Below are 21,627 nucleotides of genomic sequence, written 5' to 3' on the forward strand. Positions count from 1 at the left end.
CTGCGGAAAGCACCCCTCAGGTCCACTGCATGGCAATTGTTTTTTGTATTTTAATTAATTGAACATTTTCTTGGGAATTTGCACCAACACAATGGATGAAAATGGATGTCACTGAAGTAGGAAGACATCTTATGTTTAGATTTTGAACTTTTGAAACAAATATTTGCCTATTGAGATTTTTAAATAATTTTAAGGTCATTGAACAATTGTTGTGGAAAAACATCAGATAATTTGATCTCATAAATAAATAAATTCATAAAGTTTATGTGGATCTAAAGTCGGGGTTACAACCTGCAACTCTTGTGGAAAAAAGACTAGATCCTCCAGCAACAAGAAAGTGGGCAGCAGCATAGAGGGCGTCCGGCTCTCTGGTTGGCTGACTTCGCTGTCAATCACTTGCGACGGCTCCGCAGCACCTCCCACAGACGCACAGCGGCAGTGCAGCCTCCACCGACAATGATATTCAAGGCACTTGCGGCTCGTCTGCAGCTATAGGAGAAAAAGAGGAGAGATAGAGAGAACCTCACCTCCTCAAACAGCGGGTGAGGTAGGAGCAGAGACCGAAAAAGCTACAGAGGAAGAGTGAGAGGAAGAGAAGAGGCTGTGGAGTAAAAACCGAAAGACAACAGCGGCTTGGACCTCCAGCGAGGAGTGTTTAATTGTCTGCGCTTCATCATAAAGTATTGATTTTCACACAGATTCGACATGTCATCGTCCGGTAAAGACAACAGCGGTGCCCAACATGCCAATTATGTGGGACCTTACCGTTTGGAGAAGACGCTCGGGAAAGGACAGACAGGTTAGTTGGGACAGCTTGCTCGCTGCATCCTCTTAAATGGCACAATTTATTTTCGGAGCGCTCCGCAGCGAGTTGAAATTTGGCCGGCTGGGTGTCTGCAGGTGATAAATAACTAACCGTTTAGTTACAAACACCTGCCCAGCCCGGTGGGGCAATTTTCAGGGGTTGTTATTTTGCCGGTGAGCTGACATAATTATTGTTCACGCAATAGGACAGAGGGGATTTTAGGTGATGTTGCTTTACATTGGTTTGTTGGCTGTGCGTTGGCGTTGGACTGGGTGTGTGTGTGTGTGTTTGTCTGTGTGTGTTTCCAGCACCAGAGCAGCGTGGAGACCATCCAACACCAAAAACGATGACAATGTAATGGGCTATGAAAATGAACTTTTTGTGTACCGACTCTCCTGTGTGTACATGTGTGTGTCCTGTGATTGGAGCACAACGCCGTTAATCCCGATTTGCCTGATACATTGATCTATTCTTAGTTCCGCAGGCAGGCAGGCAAGCAAGCAGGCGTTTCTCTTATAGGCTCTGAGTGTTGGCTCTGCAAAATGGGTTTCCTCAGATATGGAAAAGGTCCCACCTTGACAGATTACAACATGAGCAGAGCTGGGAAATAAGAGCTACACTGATCTACTGTATATTCATATATCCCAAGGGGTGTAATTGGGCTTTCTGAATCAGGAGCACATGCTGTATCTTAGTATAAACAGCAATGACACTGCAGTTTGTTAAAGTTGCATGGTAAACAGGACTCCATTCCATAATATTTGATGCTATTTTAGGTGATGTTTGCATGCTGGTTTGTGTATGAGTGAATGCTGTAGTACTTCAGTCCTGTTGTAACTGGGCAGTGAGAATCTTCTGCAGGCAAATACATGCAGCCAGTGGAGCCATGTGAAAGGGGAGGCAGGCACAGCCCTGTGTAGGCAGAGGTGGCAGGAGTGATGCAGCATGCACTGAGAGCTTGCCACCCTTAAAGAGGGAGAGAGAGAAGAGAGACAGTCAGAGACTTTTCCCCACCTCTCCTCTCCTCTCCTCTCTCCTGTTGAGAGATTTTCCTCCCATCTGTTGTCTAAAACGGCTACAATAGGCGTTACTTCCCCTACCCGGTCCAGCTGGTCATGCTGGGCAGCCGTGTGTGCGTGTAAATGTTTTTGAGTGTTCTCTCAGACAGTATGCTTTCTTGAAATTTTCTCCTGGTCAATTCATTCACCTGGCCAGCCCACTGTGTTCATTAATGGGACATATTTTTGTGTCTTCCCATGGTGTCAGTGTATGAATGCCTTCATAACTGATGCCCCTCTTTGACTGTAGGGCAGTACAACACATTTTAAATGCATATGTTTCCAAACCATGTTGTACCCGTAGGCAATTTAGTTCCACTTGTAATGCAAGATATCTGCCATATCTGCAGTGTGATGAGTGTAGTAATGGGATCTAACAATGGAAATGACTGTTCCAGTTGGTTCTCTTATAACAGATTAATAACAAATGCTACTCATATGTAATCATTTGTGCTTACAGGGGGATCTCTCACTCACAGACAGGCTCAGCTTTCTTTCAGTTTGCTCTTTAGAGTGTCTAATGGCTGTTGGGTACAGACATATAATGATATGGTGTTGCTGAGATCATCCATGGCTCATGATGTATTTATGTGAGTGCTGGGGCAGATTTTCATGCATTTTTTCTCGCTAAGCTTATACACAATGAAGCATACATAAGCTACAGGTCAGATTGATTCATACTTTGTGTCAAGTGTCCTTGGTCCCTCGCTCACATGTCAAACTGCATTGGTATTTCATTTGGAGGACTTTAAAGTGTTTCACTTTGACAGCTCTGATTAAATAACACATATTCATATTGAATTCTGTTGGCCTGGAATTTCAATTACATTTCCACGTTTCCAATGTGCTGAAATAACAGGACCCATCATTATGTGTGTGTTCCGTGTTAGAAAAATCATTTGGTTACTGGCGTCTGCGTAGCTAGTCCATGCCAAACCTATTCAGATTAATGACGTGCATAATATCCCATTCGTCCATTAACCATTCGTTAATCTGTCAGATCTCTTTCCCAGGCCCCACGGAAAGGGTTGGCCTGGCAACTGTGAGGGCCCAATAGGCTAAATCCCCAGTGTGCTCTCCCAGGCCGTGGTTGGTTGGTATTATTAGCGGGGAGAAAGCGGAAGTCCTCTGGTTGATCTGGCTGTCCTGCTCAGAGGGGTGGTGCTGTTCTGTTCATTAAGTGATTAGACTGTGTCCTGACACACACACATGGCCACTACAGTGGTTCTGGTTTGGCTTCCTGATCTAATCCCCTACACAGCCAAAGTCCGCTTGCCTCTCACACACGCACTCACGTGGCCCAAAGGTAGCATGGGCAGGCCAACTCTGGCTTAGCACCTCCATGTTAGTGTGCAAATTCAGATGCATTTCACAGGCTACATGCACTGTTCAGTAGGATGAAATAGGATGCATCAGAACAGTTTGAGAAAAGTATTTGCTCAGTGTACACCAGACTTTTCTGTCTGTCTTTGATATGCCCCATATCTCTCTCCACTTGTTTTCCTTTAGTTTTATCGGTTTTTCCTTCAGTTTCTGCAGACTTTGTCAGGTGTACATTGGGTCCTGATGCCGATTATAGATATGGTGTGTCTGCATGGCTGGTTACTGATTGGGGTTGAAGCCACGGAAGCATGGAGGCCATTTTCAAGCCAGCAATGGAGTTTTTGTGCTTGAGTGACATAATCTGGCCAGTGCATTTTGTCTGTGGGATGGTCCTGTAGTGTATATGGTGTCAATAGCTGAGTCTTTGTATGTGTGTGTGTGACTTCTAGCAGGTTCCTCTTGCACTGGCCTACTTTGAAATTGCCAATCATCCACTTTCCTATTAAAACACTGAATCAGCCCCATGCACACTCAGTTGCATGGGTTGTATTAGGTTGTATAACTTCCAATATTGGCCTTGTTGGAGTACTAATCTATGTCACAATGCTATGGTATGCTGACAACTGAGGTTGCTAAAATTTAGAACTCCCCTCAGATGTCCTTATCACAGCAGGCTTTGGAGTACAGTAACAGCCTTCTTGTATTTCAGATTCTTGAAGCTTTGTTTCACAAAGCTGAAGATTGTGGATTTGTGTTTTTGCCAGTGCACTGACTTAAGACGGGCTGAATCACCACTCTGTTCCCTAATGCATCAGAAAACACTGCCATGCTTTGCCTTTACTTTGTTCCTGAAGGCTGTTGATTAGTGGAATAGAGGCCTATTGTCTGAAAAACACTGCCTGTTAATCCAGTGTAAGTCCCTGTTTTTGCAAGACTTGGATATTGACAGGCTAAGAGTTGTAGGTTGATGTGTAGGCTCCTTGATTCTTTGATTGACGTTTAGAGCGAAATCATCGGTGCTTCAGGGTCTCTCATATTGACTGTTCATCTGACAAAAAGCTGCCTGTGATGTTGTGTCTCGCTCACTCATGCTCTGTTTTTCCCTCTCCGTTTCTGTCTATCTGCTGGAGAGTTCTTGTTCTGGGTTCACCATACTTACAAAGCATTTAAGCGATAACCAGCTGTTTCTGCTGTCTCCATGTCAGTAAAAGGCTGGCCAGTTTCTAACTCTCACTGTGGGTTTCACTGTTGCACCGTATGGTTGTCTTTGGGTATGAGAGAGAGGAAGAAAAGCTCCCATTTGTCTATCTTTTTATTTATTTACACTTACAAACACATGGACACATTAACTAGACCATTCTGGAAATCTGGCCCTTTGCACGGTAATGTAAAACCATTAATTCGACGTTGATTGATAGCTGGTGAGCTGGGGATGCTTGATTCAGATCAATGGGTGCTCCGAAAGATTTCCTGTCTGGTGGAAGAGATCCATACTGTTTCACAGCACATGATATTCCTGATGATGACAAGTGAGGAGGGTATGCCCCGTCAATGCTGTCAATGGAAAAACCACTTGGCAAATCTTCAAAAAACTGCATGTATTTTGTGTGCTGCTTGGGAGCAGTGCAGGTGCTCAAACTCTTGATGACCTGTAGCCTGTGTTCCATTAACATAATCTTGATACCCATGTTGAGCTCAAACACAGGTGTCTATCTCCCCCTGTGTTCATATGATTGCTTAGAAGAAGTTGCAGACTCTGATCTAAAATTGGCGAGTGAGGGAAACAAATGAAAGGCTACGATGATAGACCCCATGTTTCGGTGGACTTCTTCAGAGATTCAGGTCAGAGAAGCCCTGACCCAGCAGCTGTGCTGTGCTGTTCCCAGCTGGGTAATACCCTGTGTTAGCAAGCTGAATCAGAGCTGTGGAGAAGGAAGCCAAGCCTTCATGGTCTCAGCTGTTTGACTGTCTGGTTAAAGCCAAAGCTCTGCTCCCTCAGCCCTGACATGTATCCTAAATGGTGGGAGGCTGGTGTGCGTGTGTGTGTCTGTCTCTGCTGATACATATGTTGTCTATTTGTGAGCTTGTATGAATATGTGCCTTCCTGTGTATATGCATGTGTGTGGCATCAGCGTTACAGTGTTTTCTAGGCAGGGCTAAAGGTACAAACACAGAAACTATTCCTTGAGTAAATCGAACCAGGACTTACCCTGCAGCCTTTTCACTGTCTGTGACTTTGGCTGAGGTTATATAATGATGATTGTCTCTGTCATTTAGTGCGCCTCTCCTCTCAACCGCCTCGTTCCATCACTCCCCCTCTCTGTCCCTCTACCCCTGGCCAGTCAAGATTCATACAGGGATTCAGCCATGTGGTAAATCAGACAAGACCTCGGTGGAATTGCATCGATTGGGAGGAATGTATGTAGCCAACGATTTTCAGAGATTAATGATGAGGAAAGAGGTGGAGAACTGGAGGGGAGGAGAAAGAAGGGTGACGGCAAGGAGGAGGAGGAGTAGAGGAAGAAAAGAAAAACATTTCTGAATGCAAGAGCATGAAGCGGTCTTGAACGTTCTGACTGCAGTGGAGGTTATTAATTAAGGCAAAGTATTGATCATTCTCTTCATTATTCTCCCCTCCTCCCTGATTTTCATCTCTCTATTGCTGACCTCCAGAGGAGAAAAGGGCTCAATCTTTAGATGGGAGGTCAGTGAGCAAGTGAAGGATTGCTGGAGCAGTCTCTGTGGGTGATCATGAATGAGTATGTGTATTTTATGTGTGTGTGTGTGTGGTTTTGTTTTTTGTATGTGTGTTTTTCGACAGGCCCTATCGCATCCTATTTGGGTCTCCCCTTAACTCAGCGCATCCACTGTTAGTGTTTCTCTGCCATGTTATATAGCGTAGAGAATCAGGTTAGGGTGACATGATGTTATGGTCCATTTTCCTTCAGTTATATCAAGACACAGCACACACACACATACACACATCCATGCTCTTACAAACACAATCTCTTTCCCTCACTCTGTCCATTTCTCTCTCTCTATCGCTGAGGTGCCTTGCTCTGCTCTGTCGCCGTTTTCTTGCGTTATGTGTTATTGCCTCATGCTATTTAGAATTTCATGGTGCTTGTTTTCCAGCGCAGCAGAGAGAATACAAGCAGAAACACACAATTTCTCCTTTCAGTGATGCTGTAAACTGTTACAATTATATAAAAATGCTGTACTGTTGCTTCAATAAAATATACATGGTGTTTTGCTACAAGACATCTTTGTCCTGAACCGAGCCTCCTCTGGTCAGAGATGTCAGATGTCATGTCTTTTGGTCTTTGTCAACATGGGGCATTTAAGACACGCAGTATATCATTATACAGTATTCTCTACACACAGAAGTAGGCTCACAGAAGTAGGCTTTATCAGCCTGTTTCGCTCTTCGCTCAGATTAACCCTTGCTGAGCTGCCTGTCTGGCTCTGACTGTGAGAATGCTGGGTTGGTTGCCAAGGTTGGTTGTCTGGTTGTCATGGTTTTCCTGCTTCTTGCTGGTTCCCAGTCTGCCCTCCTGAAGGAAGAAAGGGAATACTTTCTCTCTCTCTCTCCTCTTACTCACTCACACTCTCCTTCTTGCTTTCTGTCTCTGATGCTCTCATTTCTCTGCCTCTCGCTCTCAAAATCTTTAAGTGGCTGCAATCTGAAGTTAGCATCGCAACAGTCAGGCTGTGAAATCCTCTGTCGCTTTCCATGCATGCAAGTTTGTCTCTATCTGACTGGGTGTATTTCTGTTTACCCACCTTGTCTCTTGATGTGGCCCTGGAAATGAGTACGTAAATGAACGTATGACTGTAAGTATGTGCAATTCACATGTACACCGCATGTGTATGTGTGTGCATGCTTGTGCAGCCCATGTGCTTGTGCGTGTGCTCAGACATACGGTCATGGATCAGACAGGCTTGCCCTGCTCTGTGCTCTGCGCTCTGCGCTGTGTGCTGTGTTCCCATTTAAATCTGGGAGATTAGCACATGTGGGGAGCCTCGGCTTTAGTTGCTGTCAGCTCAGCTAGCCTTGGCAGGCTGTCCTTAGATCAGGGGGCAGCTCTGTGTTCATCCCCCCAGTGCTGTCTGTCCCGCTGTACCTTATCCATTAACAAATAGATGGGTGGGCCAGTGACCTTGACTTTGGTAGTTTTTCTAACTGCTGCAGCACACTTAAACAATTCACACAGTCAAGGCCAGTTTCACAGGATATGAATTTAAATGATAAAAAAGGTTGGTTAAATAGTTAAAAGATTTATTCATTTTTAAAATTCTTTGATAATGACATTTCACATGATTCTGAAGGTGTCATATAAAATGACTGTCCTATAGAATACGTGTATAGACATATATTCTAATAGATTTTTGTTGACATTTTCATTCTTCTGTTTTATAACTTTAAGGTTTTTTTTTTTTTTGAATGAATCACTATTGGGGTATATTCAAGTGTTTTAACATACAGAAATGTTGTGTTAACAAATGCCTACTAAAGTTGTTGCACTAGATTAATGCAATTTAAATAATAATATAAAAATAAGTTTAGCTATAGAACTTACTGACAGTAGTGCACAGAAACTAACTCCACTAATACGCTAAATTGCCCTATAGCCAAAGTTAGCATTTTCTCCTTACCAATTATACCAACATATTGTGTACTTACAGACATATATACTGGAGTATTATCGTTTTGCCAGTGTTAATACAGTGAATTAATGACTCTTATATTACATGAAACAGTGCCTTTGCTTCAACAGACCTGCTGGCAACACCTATTGGACTTCTTTTCCAAGAAAAAGTACATGAATGAAAATGCAGCTCATTTTCTGTGTGCAGTGCGCCCCGGATGGCAGGGGCAGGGTAATTGTGATGCATTCAGAGTTTTCACTGCCTTTCACTCTGTTGTCAGCTCTTTAGGCTATGAAGCACAATGTCGACCATGCCTGAAACACCTGAGATGTGGCCTGGCATGTGAAGTGAAGCAGACAGGCCTCAATGAGATTAGGTTAGATGAGCATGACTGGTCACAAAGCAACAACCTGCACTGGCTGCTTGTCTCTGTGGCACTTGCATCTGTCTTGGCCAGACTAAAAAGAATTAGCACTATGTTAGCTAGCTTGACTTAGCTTATCTCAGCTCGGAACATCAAGGAGCCTGTTATTCACAGAGAGAGGAAGGAGGGCAGGTTCAGTTTGCTATTAGGATGATCTCGGGGAGTGTTGTTGCCAGTTCACAGGAACACCACCTGGATCACAGGTGTTATTGCATCAGTGGGCCAGCCAAGACAAACTGTTTCTTCTTTTTTGCTTTTCCTGTGTTCTGTATTGCCACTTCATCAGAGAGTGGGTCAGTTCTTTGAGACTGCTGCCAGGTCAAATCCTCAGTCATGACTATGCATTAGGATGAAATCAGATCAAAGGGAGATGTCGTATGTGATGCAGTGTGTCCCAGTATGAGTCTGCGTTTTTTCCCTTTGGCCTGAATTGTAGGATCAGCATGTGCTACTTTCCTCCAAATCCCCCTGTATTTGGGTGTTACCTCTTTAAATGGGGAACAACAATATACTCTGGGCCAGAGTATATTGTATAAACATCCAAAGATCAGGTGCTTTATGCAAACTGCCCTAATGCTAGTTTCTTTCTTTGCTTTCTTGTAACTTCACCACATATCAGATTTCCTATTAGTGGAACATTTGTATCGCAGGCCTTACAATGCAGAATTTATATTTATGTTGTAAAGAATAAAGAATTGTTTTCTTTTCCCTTCAATAGACTAAAATCTCATCCAGTAAAATAAAGTCTTTTTACAGATTAGGGAGCTAAATGACCTTTTGGTCTTTGACAACCCAGTGAGTGCACTGTTACTCCAAAGAATGTTTTATTCAGCATACGTTTTATATTTGACCTGGTTTTGTCTGTTTTGCCATCTTTCTTTTTGTCTTTAAAAAAATGAAACTATTTTCCTGACTAATGGAACAGTTGATGGAGTGATTAAGCCCCCTCCAAAAAAAGCGATGAAGTGGGGGAAGGTTTCATCTTTAGCCCAGATGGTTGGCTTTTTTTTTTAAATTCATGGTTAAAAAGCTGCTTATGTCTGAGGTGGCTGCTGATGTTGCTGCTGTGTTTTGCAGCCCGGCGTATGTATGTGTGTGTGTGTGTGTGTGTGTGTGTGTGTACACTAGTCACTTGTGTTTTAGTGTGCACTGCATGCTCCTTTTTCACTGGCTCTCTGCTGATACAAAACAGCGTCTGAGAGCTGTAACTCATGGGACACGGATGAACATGAGAGAGACCGAGTCGGAGGGGGTGCAGGCTCACAAAAGGAGACAGTTTCTGAGTGAGAAAAAGAGTCACAGCAGTAAAGCACCTCTCAGGGTCAGTGCCTCCATTATCATTCAAATCTGGTACACACAACAACACAGGCGCACAGTTGCTCACACACATACACGATGCACAAACAGAGGCACGCACATACACATATATACACACGCGCGCACACACACACACACACACACACACACACACACACAGAAATGTGCTGTGCAGCAGTGGTGTGGAAGAGTTTCTAGAGGAATCCCAGCTCTCCCTCTGTCTGCAGCAGAGCTCCAACGTCATCACAGGAGGAAATGCAGCCACAGCAGGAAGGACTGCTTTCAATACTGTGCTTGAGGACACACACACAAACACACACACTTCCCCATGGCTTTAGGACATTTAGGAAGTGTATTTTCTTTACTCTTCAATCATGTCCTCTATTTCACCTGATAAGAGTTTACCTGTCTCTTCAGGCAATTTGCAAAGTTTCTTACGGTATGTATATGGAAAGCTGTATTTATTGAATAGATAGAGTGACGGGCATTTATATGTTTTTTTAGTCTGGCAGACTGGGTTTTGATGTGAAGAGTCAGTAGCCATAGCAACACAAGGACACATTTATATGTGCCATTTCACATGTTGAGGGCATGAGTGTATGTGCTACAACAAGTCCTTATTTTAGTTGGTCAGCTTTGTTTGCTGTCCTCAGTTCGGTTTTGATATATTATGCTTTGTATAATGAGAGTGTGAATGTGAGTCAATAGTGTCAATGTCTATTTGTCTGTGTCAGTGTCCCTGTGCACATGTATCTCTGTGGGTTTTAGAAAAACTGACGACATATGCAGGCCTGTGTTTTGCACTGCATGACTCATGTGAGTGCGTTATCATAATTATTATGACCGTTATCTTTTTCTTTTTGCCTGCTTTGTTGGAGACGTAGCAGCTTCCTCTTGGTTTATAATTAATTTTGGGTTGTAGTCAAACATTTTTGAGCTACATCTGCTCACCACATCCTGTTTTCCTTTTTTGCTTTATTTCACCTAAGCTCTTCTATGGAGACAATTATGTCATGGAAACATTTAGATCACATCATTTAGGTAAGGTAAAGATAAAATGATAAAAATATCACTCAAGCAAATTATAATGACTTCATTTTAAGTGCACGAGTTGAGTATGGAACCCCACTTGACTCTTACAGTAGTTGATGAAATTGACTTCCTGCCTTTTTAAATGAAAAATCTGTTTAAGATATAATCATGACCATTTCAATAGAAAACCTCACAGACCACATACCATATTGACATCGCTCATGTAACAAGGTAACCTGATGTAGCAGCCAAACTACTTTCCCTTTTATACATCCAATCTCAGAAATAGTTACCCCACAAACTACTCCCTCTTTTTTATATTTCTGTATCCATTACCCTCTTTCCCTAGAAATCTTTCCTCCCCCTTCCTTCCTTCTTGACCCTTCCTCCTGCTGCTCCCTCTTTCCCTCGCTTTGTGCCTAATGGAGGTATTCCCTTGTAGCCTCCAGACTTTGCACTGCTATTCTACTCAGGTAGGGCTCATTTCATGCAGGATGATTAGATCTCACTGGCAGCAATTCAGGGCTGGATAAGCCAGAGTGTTGTAGGCCTGAACAATAGCAGGAGAAATTCAATTAAATCTTTACATATACTCCCTTAGAGTATCCTACCAATATGCGGACATATAAGGGCATAACACATACTGTTTGCATGTACACTCCTATTCACATGCACTCCTTCAATTTCACTCACATGCACTTATATTCACACAGACACACAAACGGGGATCAATTTACAAAAATACACATCATCAGACATTCATAAATGTATACAGTAGTGGCTTTAGGTTTATATCCTTTGTTTTTTGTTTTAATACCACAGCTATGATGAGCCCCATGTTGTGAGTGAATTGTTATGAGATTTCCACTTCGTCCCATTAGTTCTTCTATCTCACACTTCACGTCTTTCCCACTGCGATGGAGAAAACACAAACATTTTTAGCATTGAAAATAACAAATGGCACACAAAACCATTTGTGAGTATGTGTGTAAATGGGCTAATTTGATGTGAAGGGAGACTAATGGAAGAAGCATATCCTGTGTTGGTTTTATGGACCAGCGCTGGTAATTACTTGTAAAGACTGATATGAGCAGCGTGTATCATCATACTTCATGTTACAAATCACAGAGGGAAGACAGAAATAGTAACAGGGGGCGCGGTATACTTGTTTTAAAGGCCACAAACGGAGACAGGGAAATACAAAAGAGTATCTTACATGTGCTCCTGAAATGTTCTCATTAGTCATTCTTTTTTTAAGACATGGCAGGTGTGAATAGGGTATTTAGAGTTCAGCTTGTTTTTTGCAAGGAAAAATAAAGAAAGACCCTCTTTAAATGTTTAGTCGAAATGAGGAGATGCATCATGAGGAATATTTAGTGTTGTTCGCTCATGTTTATAATGCCCTTAAGCTTGTGATTGTGTCAGTATGACTTGGGCTGATTAGGCTTGCATGGGACCTGAATTTATTGTCTGTCTCTGGTGTCTGTCTTCACCAGTGTCATTATACTTCAACCTCTTATATTCACTCCTTAATGAGACTTTATGAAATATTCAAACCTTTACCTGGAGGAGCTCACAATGTGTGTGTGTGTGTGTGTGTGTACGTGTGTGTGTGAGGGTATTCTTACATATCCCTGAGAGTGTATCAGCACTTTTTGATCTCTCTCTTAGCACTGACAGATACAGCGAAACAAACAAGAGACAGACAGACACCAGAATAAATTTGAGCACACCTGCAGACAGACATGATTTGAGTCAGCATAATGATTTGTTATTCCAGAATTTACTGTCCCAGCTGATGAGGAGTCCAGGCTAGATCAGGCTCATTAAGCCCGAGAGAGACGTGCTTGTTGGCAGGGTGTGTTAGCCTTGCTCTTGGCCTTCTCTCTTTTTATTTCATTCCTGCGCTCCCTCTCCCAGTGTATATCTCTTTGCAAAGAGAACACTAAATCAAGTGGACCTTTTAATTAAAAGGCACATTTTCTCTGGCCTAAACACACTATAAACCGGCACACAGTACGAGTGTCCTCCCTCTCTAAAACATATACAGTATATCAAATGAATGCATTGAAAGAAGGGATGAACTTTGAGAACATCACCTGATGTCCTTAATTCTCCCACTTGTCCAGGAGAGGTAGATAGTATACGCCCCTTGTCTTTAGGAAAAAACCCTCCCTCTCTGCCCTTGTACCTTTGAAGCACTTGAAGTGCTCTTGTTCCGTGTGAATCATAGTGTAGCAGTTTCTATGTCATGTATGACAAGTGGCATGTATGAGGGCACCAAGGCGAAAGATGAGTACTTAGAGCTCACCGAAGACCCTCCTGGGGCCTGAAATGTGTGTCTGTACTACGGAGTGATTCATTAAGCAAGTCCCAGGACTCACTTCAGGCCTCTCCTGGTTCACACAGACGCTCTCTGCTTGACAAGGCCCTTGTCTTTACATGCGCCTCTCACACGTGGCGTTCTCTGATGTCTTACAGAGAGGCTAAGAGTGATTTGGTAGAGAGGTTGAGAAGGGGTCCTCTGTCTATCTGGCCGTATATAAGTAGTCCTGCAAAAAGTGATTACAGGTCTCCTTATGGGCGCTTTCACAGTTTAATGGCTAAAGTAAATGAATGGTACTCAATTTAAACCAGCTTGTAGGGAGCTTGTTTTTTTTTAATGTTATTTGAATGTGTTTTAAGTGCATTGTAATAATTCAAGAAGGGGGTGGGTGTTTGGATTTAACTGAGTTGTGCTGTTGCGTGGTCCTCCTCAGTGTGTGTATGAGTACAGTGGCAATCCATTTTAACCTCAAACACAGAGGTCACATTTAACTCCTTGGCCCTTTTGAAGATTCACACTCAGTACACAGTACATGCACTCATATACCCCCCTCGTGCGTGCACACACCTACATACATGCAGATGCTTCTTATAGGGATTCATTAGGGGCAGATTATTTAGTGTTTGGGATCTGACAAACTGAATGAAGCTTCTTTGGCTGTGATGGCTATTTACTAATCACCCTCAGATGGGCCTAACACACACACAGACCACTGTGTAATGGCTGCAGTGGAGAGTATGTGTGTGCAGTGCACTATATATGATTATGCACATACCACACATTGTCCATCTCTCTCGCGTGCGTGTGTGGGCATGTGTACCAATTTAAGCCTGTGTGTGTGTGTGTGTGTGTGTGTGTGTGTGTGTGTGTGTGTGTGTGTGTGTGTGTGTGTGTGTGTGTGTGTGTGTGTGTGTGTGTGTGTGTGTGTGTGTGTGTGTGTGTGTGTGTGTTTGTGTGTGTTTGTGTGTGTGTGTGTGATTAATCTCTGAGGGCCAGGGGTGATGGGGTCAGAGTGGAGGTGCCTGTGGAGCTAATGACAGTGATTAAGATAGGGGTTGGTGGGGCTTAACCTTCATCAGGTTCTCCTCCTGGACATGCTGTCCCCCTCAGGACCTCAGTAACCTTATCACTGATGAGAAGAGCAGAGCACTGTTAAGAAGAACCAGTGGACCTGTTCCATCTAAAATGGATTCCTTAATAACTGGACCCAGAAACCAACCAAGACTTATCATTGCAGGGATGAGTGATAGGCTTCATGTTGTCTCTCACACAAGTACATACATGACCTTTTTACTTTCATTAAAAATTGATATGTTCCTTTATATGTGTTAGATTCTGTAGGGATCCATCTAAAGGAAAATGTTTGGTGTAATAGTCTTCTCCCACAAGATAGCTCTTATTCTTATTCTAAACTTGCACAGCTAGTTATTTAAGCAGTTAAATACATGGCTATTAGCAAAAATGATAGCAAGTGACTGATCGCCTCATTTAGCTTTTGCAGGGCAAGTTTAAATGTGCTTTAAAACCTCTATTGGCTATTTCATATTATTTGATACAGCTTTGCTTTCATGTATTTATTTCATATAATATGATATATAAACCTCTGTTGTTTTCAGGGCTGTTATTAAATTCTATAACCTCATACTTCAGCAGTAGTCTCTAGGGACAGTTCCTGAGTTGTCCGTGATAATGAAGGAAATCTCTTGTTTGCCTTATTGGACAAAAGCAATATTTAACTTTTAAAGTCTTCAAGTTAGTCACTTGGATGAGTGAATAGTCCAATTATAATAACACAAATAATGGTCTGCGTTTATATTAGTTCAGCTAGTTAGTAAAAACAAGTTAATTAAGCCAGGCCGCATTAGCATGTGAGATATTATTTTATTTGGACATGTAATAGCTTTTAAATTGCCTGACTGCTCACATATTTCCAATCAAAAATGCCAAATGATCCCCATCATATTATAATCACTTGGAGTGCTGCTTTAATAGGGGTTCCCCAAATTCCCAAAGCCTGCATTGATATATGAGATAAATCAATATCCACAACCTGGCGCAGGGGTGAGACTGAACTAAGAGCTGAGATCCTTTTAATGGGGGAAACCCATTAAAAGGATCTTAGCTCTTAGTTCTCACCTCATTCTTTTCCAAAGGTGCTTTTCTCTGCCTTGCTCACTTTCCTTTTTTCATCAGCTCCTTCCTCGCTCCCTCAACCCTCTTTTATTTCCATCCTCTCCTCCTTTTTCATGCCTCCCTTCTTTCTTTCATCCTCCCTCACCACTTTCCCAGTGCCACCCGTCCCTTTTAGTGTCACCCTGCTATTTCTCTCTCCCTCCATCTCACTGTATTACCCTTTTTCTGCCTAATGGGATCACACGTGAGCATGTCTTCCTCTCTAGCATTGCTCTCTACTACAGTATATCCTCACTTATTGCTATGAAGTTAATGAAATGGAGTACAAGAATGACCCCTTTCTTCCTTCGCTACCTTCCTACCTCCCTACATCCTACCTACCACCTGTAGTTTATTCATCCCTCCATCTTAACCTCCTATCTCTCTAAACATCTTTGTGTCATTGTTGCTCTGACTTTGAGTCTTTATTCTATGTGGTGCACTAAATCAAGGGACTTTCCAAAAGATTATTTAACTCTCCTCTTCCTGTCTCTGACTCCTGATCTTGTTATTTGCACACAATCAATGTAGCTGTAAATGCATTTCTACCTTTTCATCAGAATTGTAATCACCTACAATCTTTTTTAAAATTCTATATTCTGCTGCCTAATGCTGAGATGCGAAGGACGGGATGCACATAATGATGAGTGCTCAGTAAGCACAAACACTGCCTGCCTTCTCTCCTAACCTCATTTAAATGCTGTCTTTTCATTCTCTGGTAATATCAGGCTTTTAACAGTGCAGTTTTGTATAGGTTGTAATGTACAGAGCAAGAGGAAGTGTGTGTGTGTCTGTGTGTGTGTGTGTGTGTGTGTCTGTGTGTCTATGTGTATATGTATTGTGTATGCACCAGTGCTTTCATCTCAAACCTCTCTACCTGTCAGAAATGTCACACATGGTGTCGCCCACACAGATGGCTTTGTTGGTGAGCTGTGCATGCGTATGATGTAGTCACCATGCATGTGTACAGTATGTGTGTGAGTGTGTGTGTTTGGTCTGTCTGGTCTCTTAGTACACAGCCAGTAGCCTGGCTCATGGTTTAGTCAATAAATAAAAATACATTTCTCCTATGGAGAAATTATTTGTATCAAAACCACTTTAGTAATGCTGAGCGTAGTCCCTCACAGTCACACATGCAAGCAGACCACAGTATGCACAGGCACACCTGGTGAGTTCAGACAGCATCTCAGCATCTCACAGCAAGTGGTTCCAATCAAGACAGTGATGCTGAAGTCAGACCCCCTCCACTTGTATTCAGTCACCTTCCAATAACATCACCCACCCATGCAAACACACACTCAAACACACATGCACAATGATATGTAGTCACACCAGACCTGAGTGCAAGAAGATGCTGTTTTTGAGTTGCTTTCTGCAGGAGCACATGCTGGTAGGAGAGTGGGAGTGCCAGTTATTTATATACCCAGTGTGTGTGTGTGTGTGTGTGTGTGTGTGTGTGTGTGTGTCTCTCTCAATGTGTATTACTGCACCTGTTTGCTTCAGTACCTGGTTGCCCTCATTGGTGGACACCACCACTATAGTCACGTATGGTCACCATGGTAACGACCACACTGAATATATCTGTATGCAACTGTGGGTAGATGATTTGACTGGTAATTTCATATAAGCTTGCTCACAGTGTTTCCACTCAAAACACTTTAGTTTTTCATCACTCCTTCTTCTGTTTCTCATTCCACTCCATTAATGGCTTCACACTTCAACTTTTTCCCCAACTGCTGTGATCACACAGAGAAAGACAAAGATAAAAAGCCCTCTATAAGACGGATAGGTGATGCCTTTGCTCTTTGCTTTTACGATGGATCTGATTCACTCATCCACACGGGTCCTTTGAAACTTCAGGCCATGATACACTGGGGGACAGCATCTAGATGAGAGAATAGTATGTCATCAAAGGCCCATAAAAGAACAGTGCTTATTTCACAGAAATTCAGAGAGGTTCAGAGTCAAGGTCTGCAACTAATAATTATTATTGTTTCTATTAAATGATTAATCATGTGTTGGGAAATAGTGAGGAATAGGCATATGATGACAACTTCAGATAGATAGATTTTTCAGACCAACGGTCCAAAACCCAAAGATATTCTGTTTACAATGATTGGACACAGAGAGAATGAAAATATCATAGTAGTGTGAAAGGCAGATATATCACTATACTTTTACTTAGACAAAGAAAGAAAGAGAAAAGACCCCAAATATTTATTGGAATTGAAAGGACTATGACTTCATCAAGATAAGGATGAGAGACTATATATTGGGAACAGCATACCCTTTGGCCTTCTTTCTAATTTGGACTTAGAAAGGGTACCATATATGTAACATGTATACATACATTTTATTTTTCTATTTTTCGAGGTGCCTTCATACACATCTGTATTATTGTATCTGAAGGTGTATTGACACCTGTAACAAAAAAAAAATTACAAAAAAAAGAAAGGCAAGTATATAGGAAGAGACTGAATAGATTAATAGATAACCCATCAGAGAAAAAGAGATGGAGGCTAGCTACAAGGATTAAATCTCACTCTGGCTTGGCCCTGTGAGATTACCAACTTGCCCACTCGAGTGCTATGAAAATGCGGGCAGATTAGGCATACACACACCCGCGTACACACACACACACACACACACACACACACTGTAGTGGATTAGGCCTCGCTGCTGACCTAAGGGCCAGGGTGAAGCAGATGGCTGCCCTTTGTGTTGTTATGTAACCTGAGAACCTCTCTTACACTGTGAAATATTGTGTGTATACTCTCTCCAGTGTAGGATTTCTGAGCCGCAAAGTCAGTTGAAAATAAAGTGTGAGGGATGACTGAAAAAGAGCAGAGTAGCATAGAAGAAATGGAGAAAGACCACAGACTGACCGTCAAGTAGTGGGAGGGCAGTGGTATGTGCCAGGAGGTTTGGAGAAGTGCCAGATACGCACACATGGACGGACACACACACACACACACACACACACACACACGGACGGACACACATAAAAAAAGGAAAAGAAACCCACTCTCAGTTGGGTGCTGTGCCGAGCCAAGGTGACCAGACTAGGTGATGGGAGGGTCACCATGCCAACACTGGGCTGACTGATGTCACCGTGGCAATCTATGTCACAGGCAGCTGAAAGAGAGGGGGTGAGGGGCCAGGGGCTTGTGTGTGTGTGTGTGTGTGTGTGTGTGTGTGTGTGTGTGTGTGACACAGTGGGAGGGTGGCAGGACCCTCCCTGGTGGGTGCTGGGATGTCAGATGGAGTCAGGCCCTCAGAGTACTCACTGACAAGTTGACATTGAGAGAGTCTGTATGGTACAATATGAGGGGGCTGTAGGGCAAGAAACCCATTAACTGTGTTTGGTCTTTGTGCCATTATAAGACAGAGAATACTTATTTTAAAACTATACACCAAGTTGGTTGCACATTTTAGATACTATGTTTCTGGAATTTAGCACTTTTTTTGTTGGGTATTTACATGAAATCTTTTCTATTTAATTCTTGAAATTTGGAAGTATGCAGGCCTTTGGCGAACATAACAATGTGATGGCTCTTCTCAGTTTTCACAACACATTCTTTTTTCTCTTCACTAACCCACTGCTGATTCTGAGCTGCAAGCTGACTTGTCATTGAAAATGGCTGATGTGGGAGACTTTCCTCTTTAATGGAAATGATTTATCAAACTCAACCTTAACGGTCATTTGCTGTGAGTCTACCATGTGTTTTCTCTGCCCTCTTCAGTCTGTCTATATTTGAAACAGTGATTCATTCAGAAAGGTCTCTGCCAGTCTTTGTGGGATTCTTTGTCTTGCTGTCACCCTGCTGTCCCATGTATGTATGCCTCATTATTAGCAGCCAGCTAGGTGGCAAGGGGCTCATAAAGTATTCCCCTCATTGGTCCCCCTATCCCTGCTCCCTTAAGGATGAGACTGCAAACAATACACGAAACTGATTACTCAAAATGATTCACTGCTTTCCATTACACACATTACAAAGATGGACAGATCGACAGCAGGGTGATCTAACCAGCCCCCCTGGGTCTGGATGACATCACACTCATTTATATATTCATACAAACACACATAACACGGAGGATCTCACATGTACTCACGTGTGTGGTAAATCATTTGTCTGTCATTTGTCTGAGCCATCCTATACAGTATGTTCTTAAGAAGTTGCTTACATTTTTTGCATCTGAACTGGGATTTCACATCATGAGGCATTTCTGTAGACTTGAGTACAGCATTTTATTCTGTAGTATATAGTGCCAAGAGGTGCGAGAAGAAATTCAACCATGCTGTGACACAGTGAAGGATCCCAGGGAAAAAACAAGATATGGGGGGATAAAGAAGGCTTAGACGGAATTACTGTCAAAATAAATCAGGGAGTAGTGTTTGAATGTGACCCAGAATTTAGACACCTTCTATTGATTTTTAACTTAGAAGGCCTGTAATAGCTCAGTTGGGAATGCCGTTTTTATATGAAGACGCTCCAAGTGAAAGTTTTAAATATATATATATTTTTATTTATTTATTGACCAGCAGTTTTCTTTAACAGTCGTAGTGTCCCGTAAGTGCCAGATTGAGAGAGTGGCTATCTCTAGTATTACAAAGTACAAAGGGCTGACTAGCGGTACACTGTTTGGCTATTAATGCAGCAAAGGTTACTCTAAGGTTAGCTTATACTCTCTGGCTTGCCTCAGTGTGAGGGTTCTCCTGGGAAACAGGCAGCAGCTCTCTCTATTGCTGTTTCTCTCACTTCGTCTGACACTCAACTGCTATTAGTTTCTGGTTTGATTTCATCTCTTATTTATATGTACATATCTGCACATGCATGCATATTATTCAGGTCACGACCGGTGCTGTGATGATCGGGGCTCACATTACTTACTGTGGAAAGAAAAAGGCGGTGAGTGCACAACCCCAGGCAGTTGGGCCAGCCTGAAATATGGGTGACACACTCACATGGGCAAATGCTATAGTTATATACACACACACATGTGCATTCATACACGCACATTGAAACTCCCTTGCAGACAGAGTGATAATAATAGTCTAGCATCCATTCATTTTTTGTGAGAACAGTCATTACTGTCATCACTGTTCCTCTCTGAATCACTTACTGTCAGAGCGAGCACGCACACACACACGCACACACACACACACACACGCACACACACACACACACGCACACACACACACACACACACGCACACACTCAAACAAAGACACAGTCTCTCACTTTGGCTGCTACCTACCCTTTCAACCTCTGCTTCTGTATTTCTATTTTTCTTCCGCCTCCCTAGCTACTGGTGAATCCCAGACATGACAGAGCCGCCTCGCGTTTGGCCCCCCATGGCTGCCTGTCAGTGAGAAGACAATAGGGACTGGAGTACATTTGCCTTTCTAAAGAGGCAGTGCTACTTCACCCTTCCTTCCTATCACACTTCGACTCTCTCTCACACCTCGTTTTCCTCTTTGCTCTCTCCCCCCTCACTTTCTGTCAGCTGTGATAACTCATTAATATGTCACAGACCTGTGTGTGTCTTCCTGGGTGAGTTACAACAGGCTTATCAGTGTAAGAGAGCCAGTGAGCTATGTGATTGAGTTAAACACAGGGACCTAAGAGAGGTAAAGGCCAGCCATACTTTCAGATGAGCATGCCAGTTGAAAAGGTAAAGGTTAGGAGTCAGTAGCATGAAGAATCACATGTGCAATGTTGATGGGTTTTTTTTTAATCCGCTGCTGAGGAATACAGAAATATCTTTTGTGTTTAAATAAGTATTGCTCTTGATTCAGTAACAGAAAAAGGGCTCATCCTAGCTTTGTGAATTATGTGTTGTATGTATGTAGCATGTAAAGGACCCTAATATAAAAACTGTTTCTTTCTGTGTTCCTATGTACAAAGATTCTACTTTCTTCTTGCAGATATTTGTTTATAACAGAACATGCAACAACTAGTGCTTCAAAATTATTTTTAATAGGGGGAAAGAAAGCAAAAGAGGGAGATAAAGGTTAAAGTGCACAAAGAGACATCAAGATGCTCCTCCAACACCCTTTCCCCTCCCTTGGGAAGATGGATTTATGTTTAAAACATCACTCTGACTGAGCAAGGTTCAGCAAGAGTTAAATGCTTTGATCAGCGTGCTTTTTGTGCCATGCACCTGACCTGTGTGTGTGTGTGTGTGTGTGTGTGTGTGTGTGTGTGTGTGTGTGTGTGTGTGTGTTAACTAGGGATTCTTAACAGTGAATGCTGCTCAGCATGGAGGCTTGGCATTCATACAAACCAAGCTCTGCACCGCTTTAGGCTGGGTCTTGAGTGTGTGCCCCGGGCACTTCTTCTTGAGTGGTCCCCAGGTACTCCTCAAACTGACATTACAGTCATGCACACAGAAACACACTCAAGCAGTTGTATGAGCACACCTGGGGATTGACATATGCATGCACATGCAACACACATATGTAAGCATGCACCTGTAATGTAATGAGAACAGCACACACACACACACACACACACAC

General features: G+C 42.7%; 1 protein-coding gene across 1 annotated transcript in view; it reads left to right on the forward strand.

Annotated features, from left to right (window-relative positions):
* The first annotated feature begins 705 nt into the window (after positions 1-705).
* brsk2a (BR serine/threonine kinase 2a) overlaps positions 706-21,627 on the forward strand; it is a 159,586-nt gene continuing 138,664 nt past the window's right edge. The window contains exon 1 of the mRNA XM_053318772.1: positions 706-799. Coding sequence (XP_053174747.1) covers positions 706-799 — 94 coding nt within the window. The remainder of the gene's footprint in view (positions 800-21,627) is intronic.

This window comes from Scomber japonicus, chromosome 5 (genome assembly GCF_027409825.1).
Source record: "Scomber japonicus isolate fScoJap1 chromosome 5, fScoJap1.pri, whole genome shotgun sequence".
Taxonomy (NCBI): domain Eukaryota; kingdom Metazoa; phylum Chordata; class Actinopteri; order Scombriformes; family Scombridae; genus Scomber; species Scomber japonicus.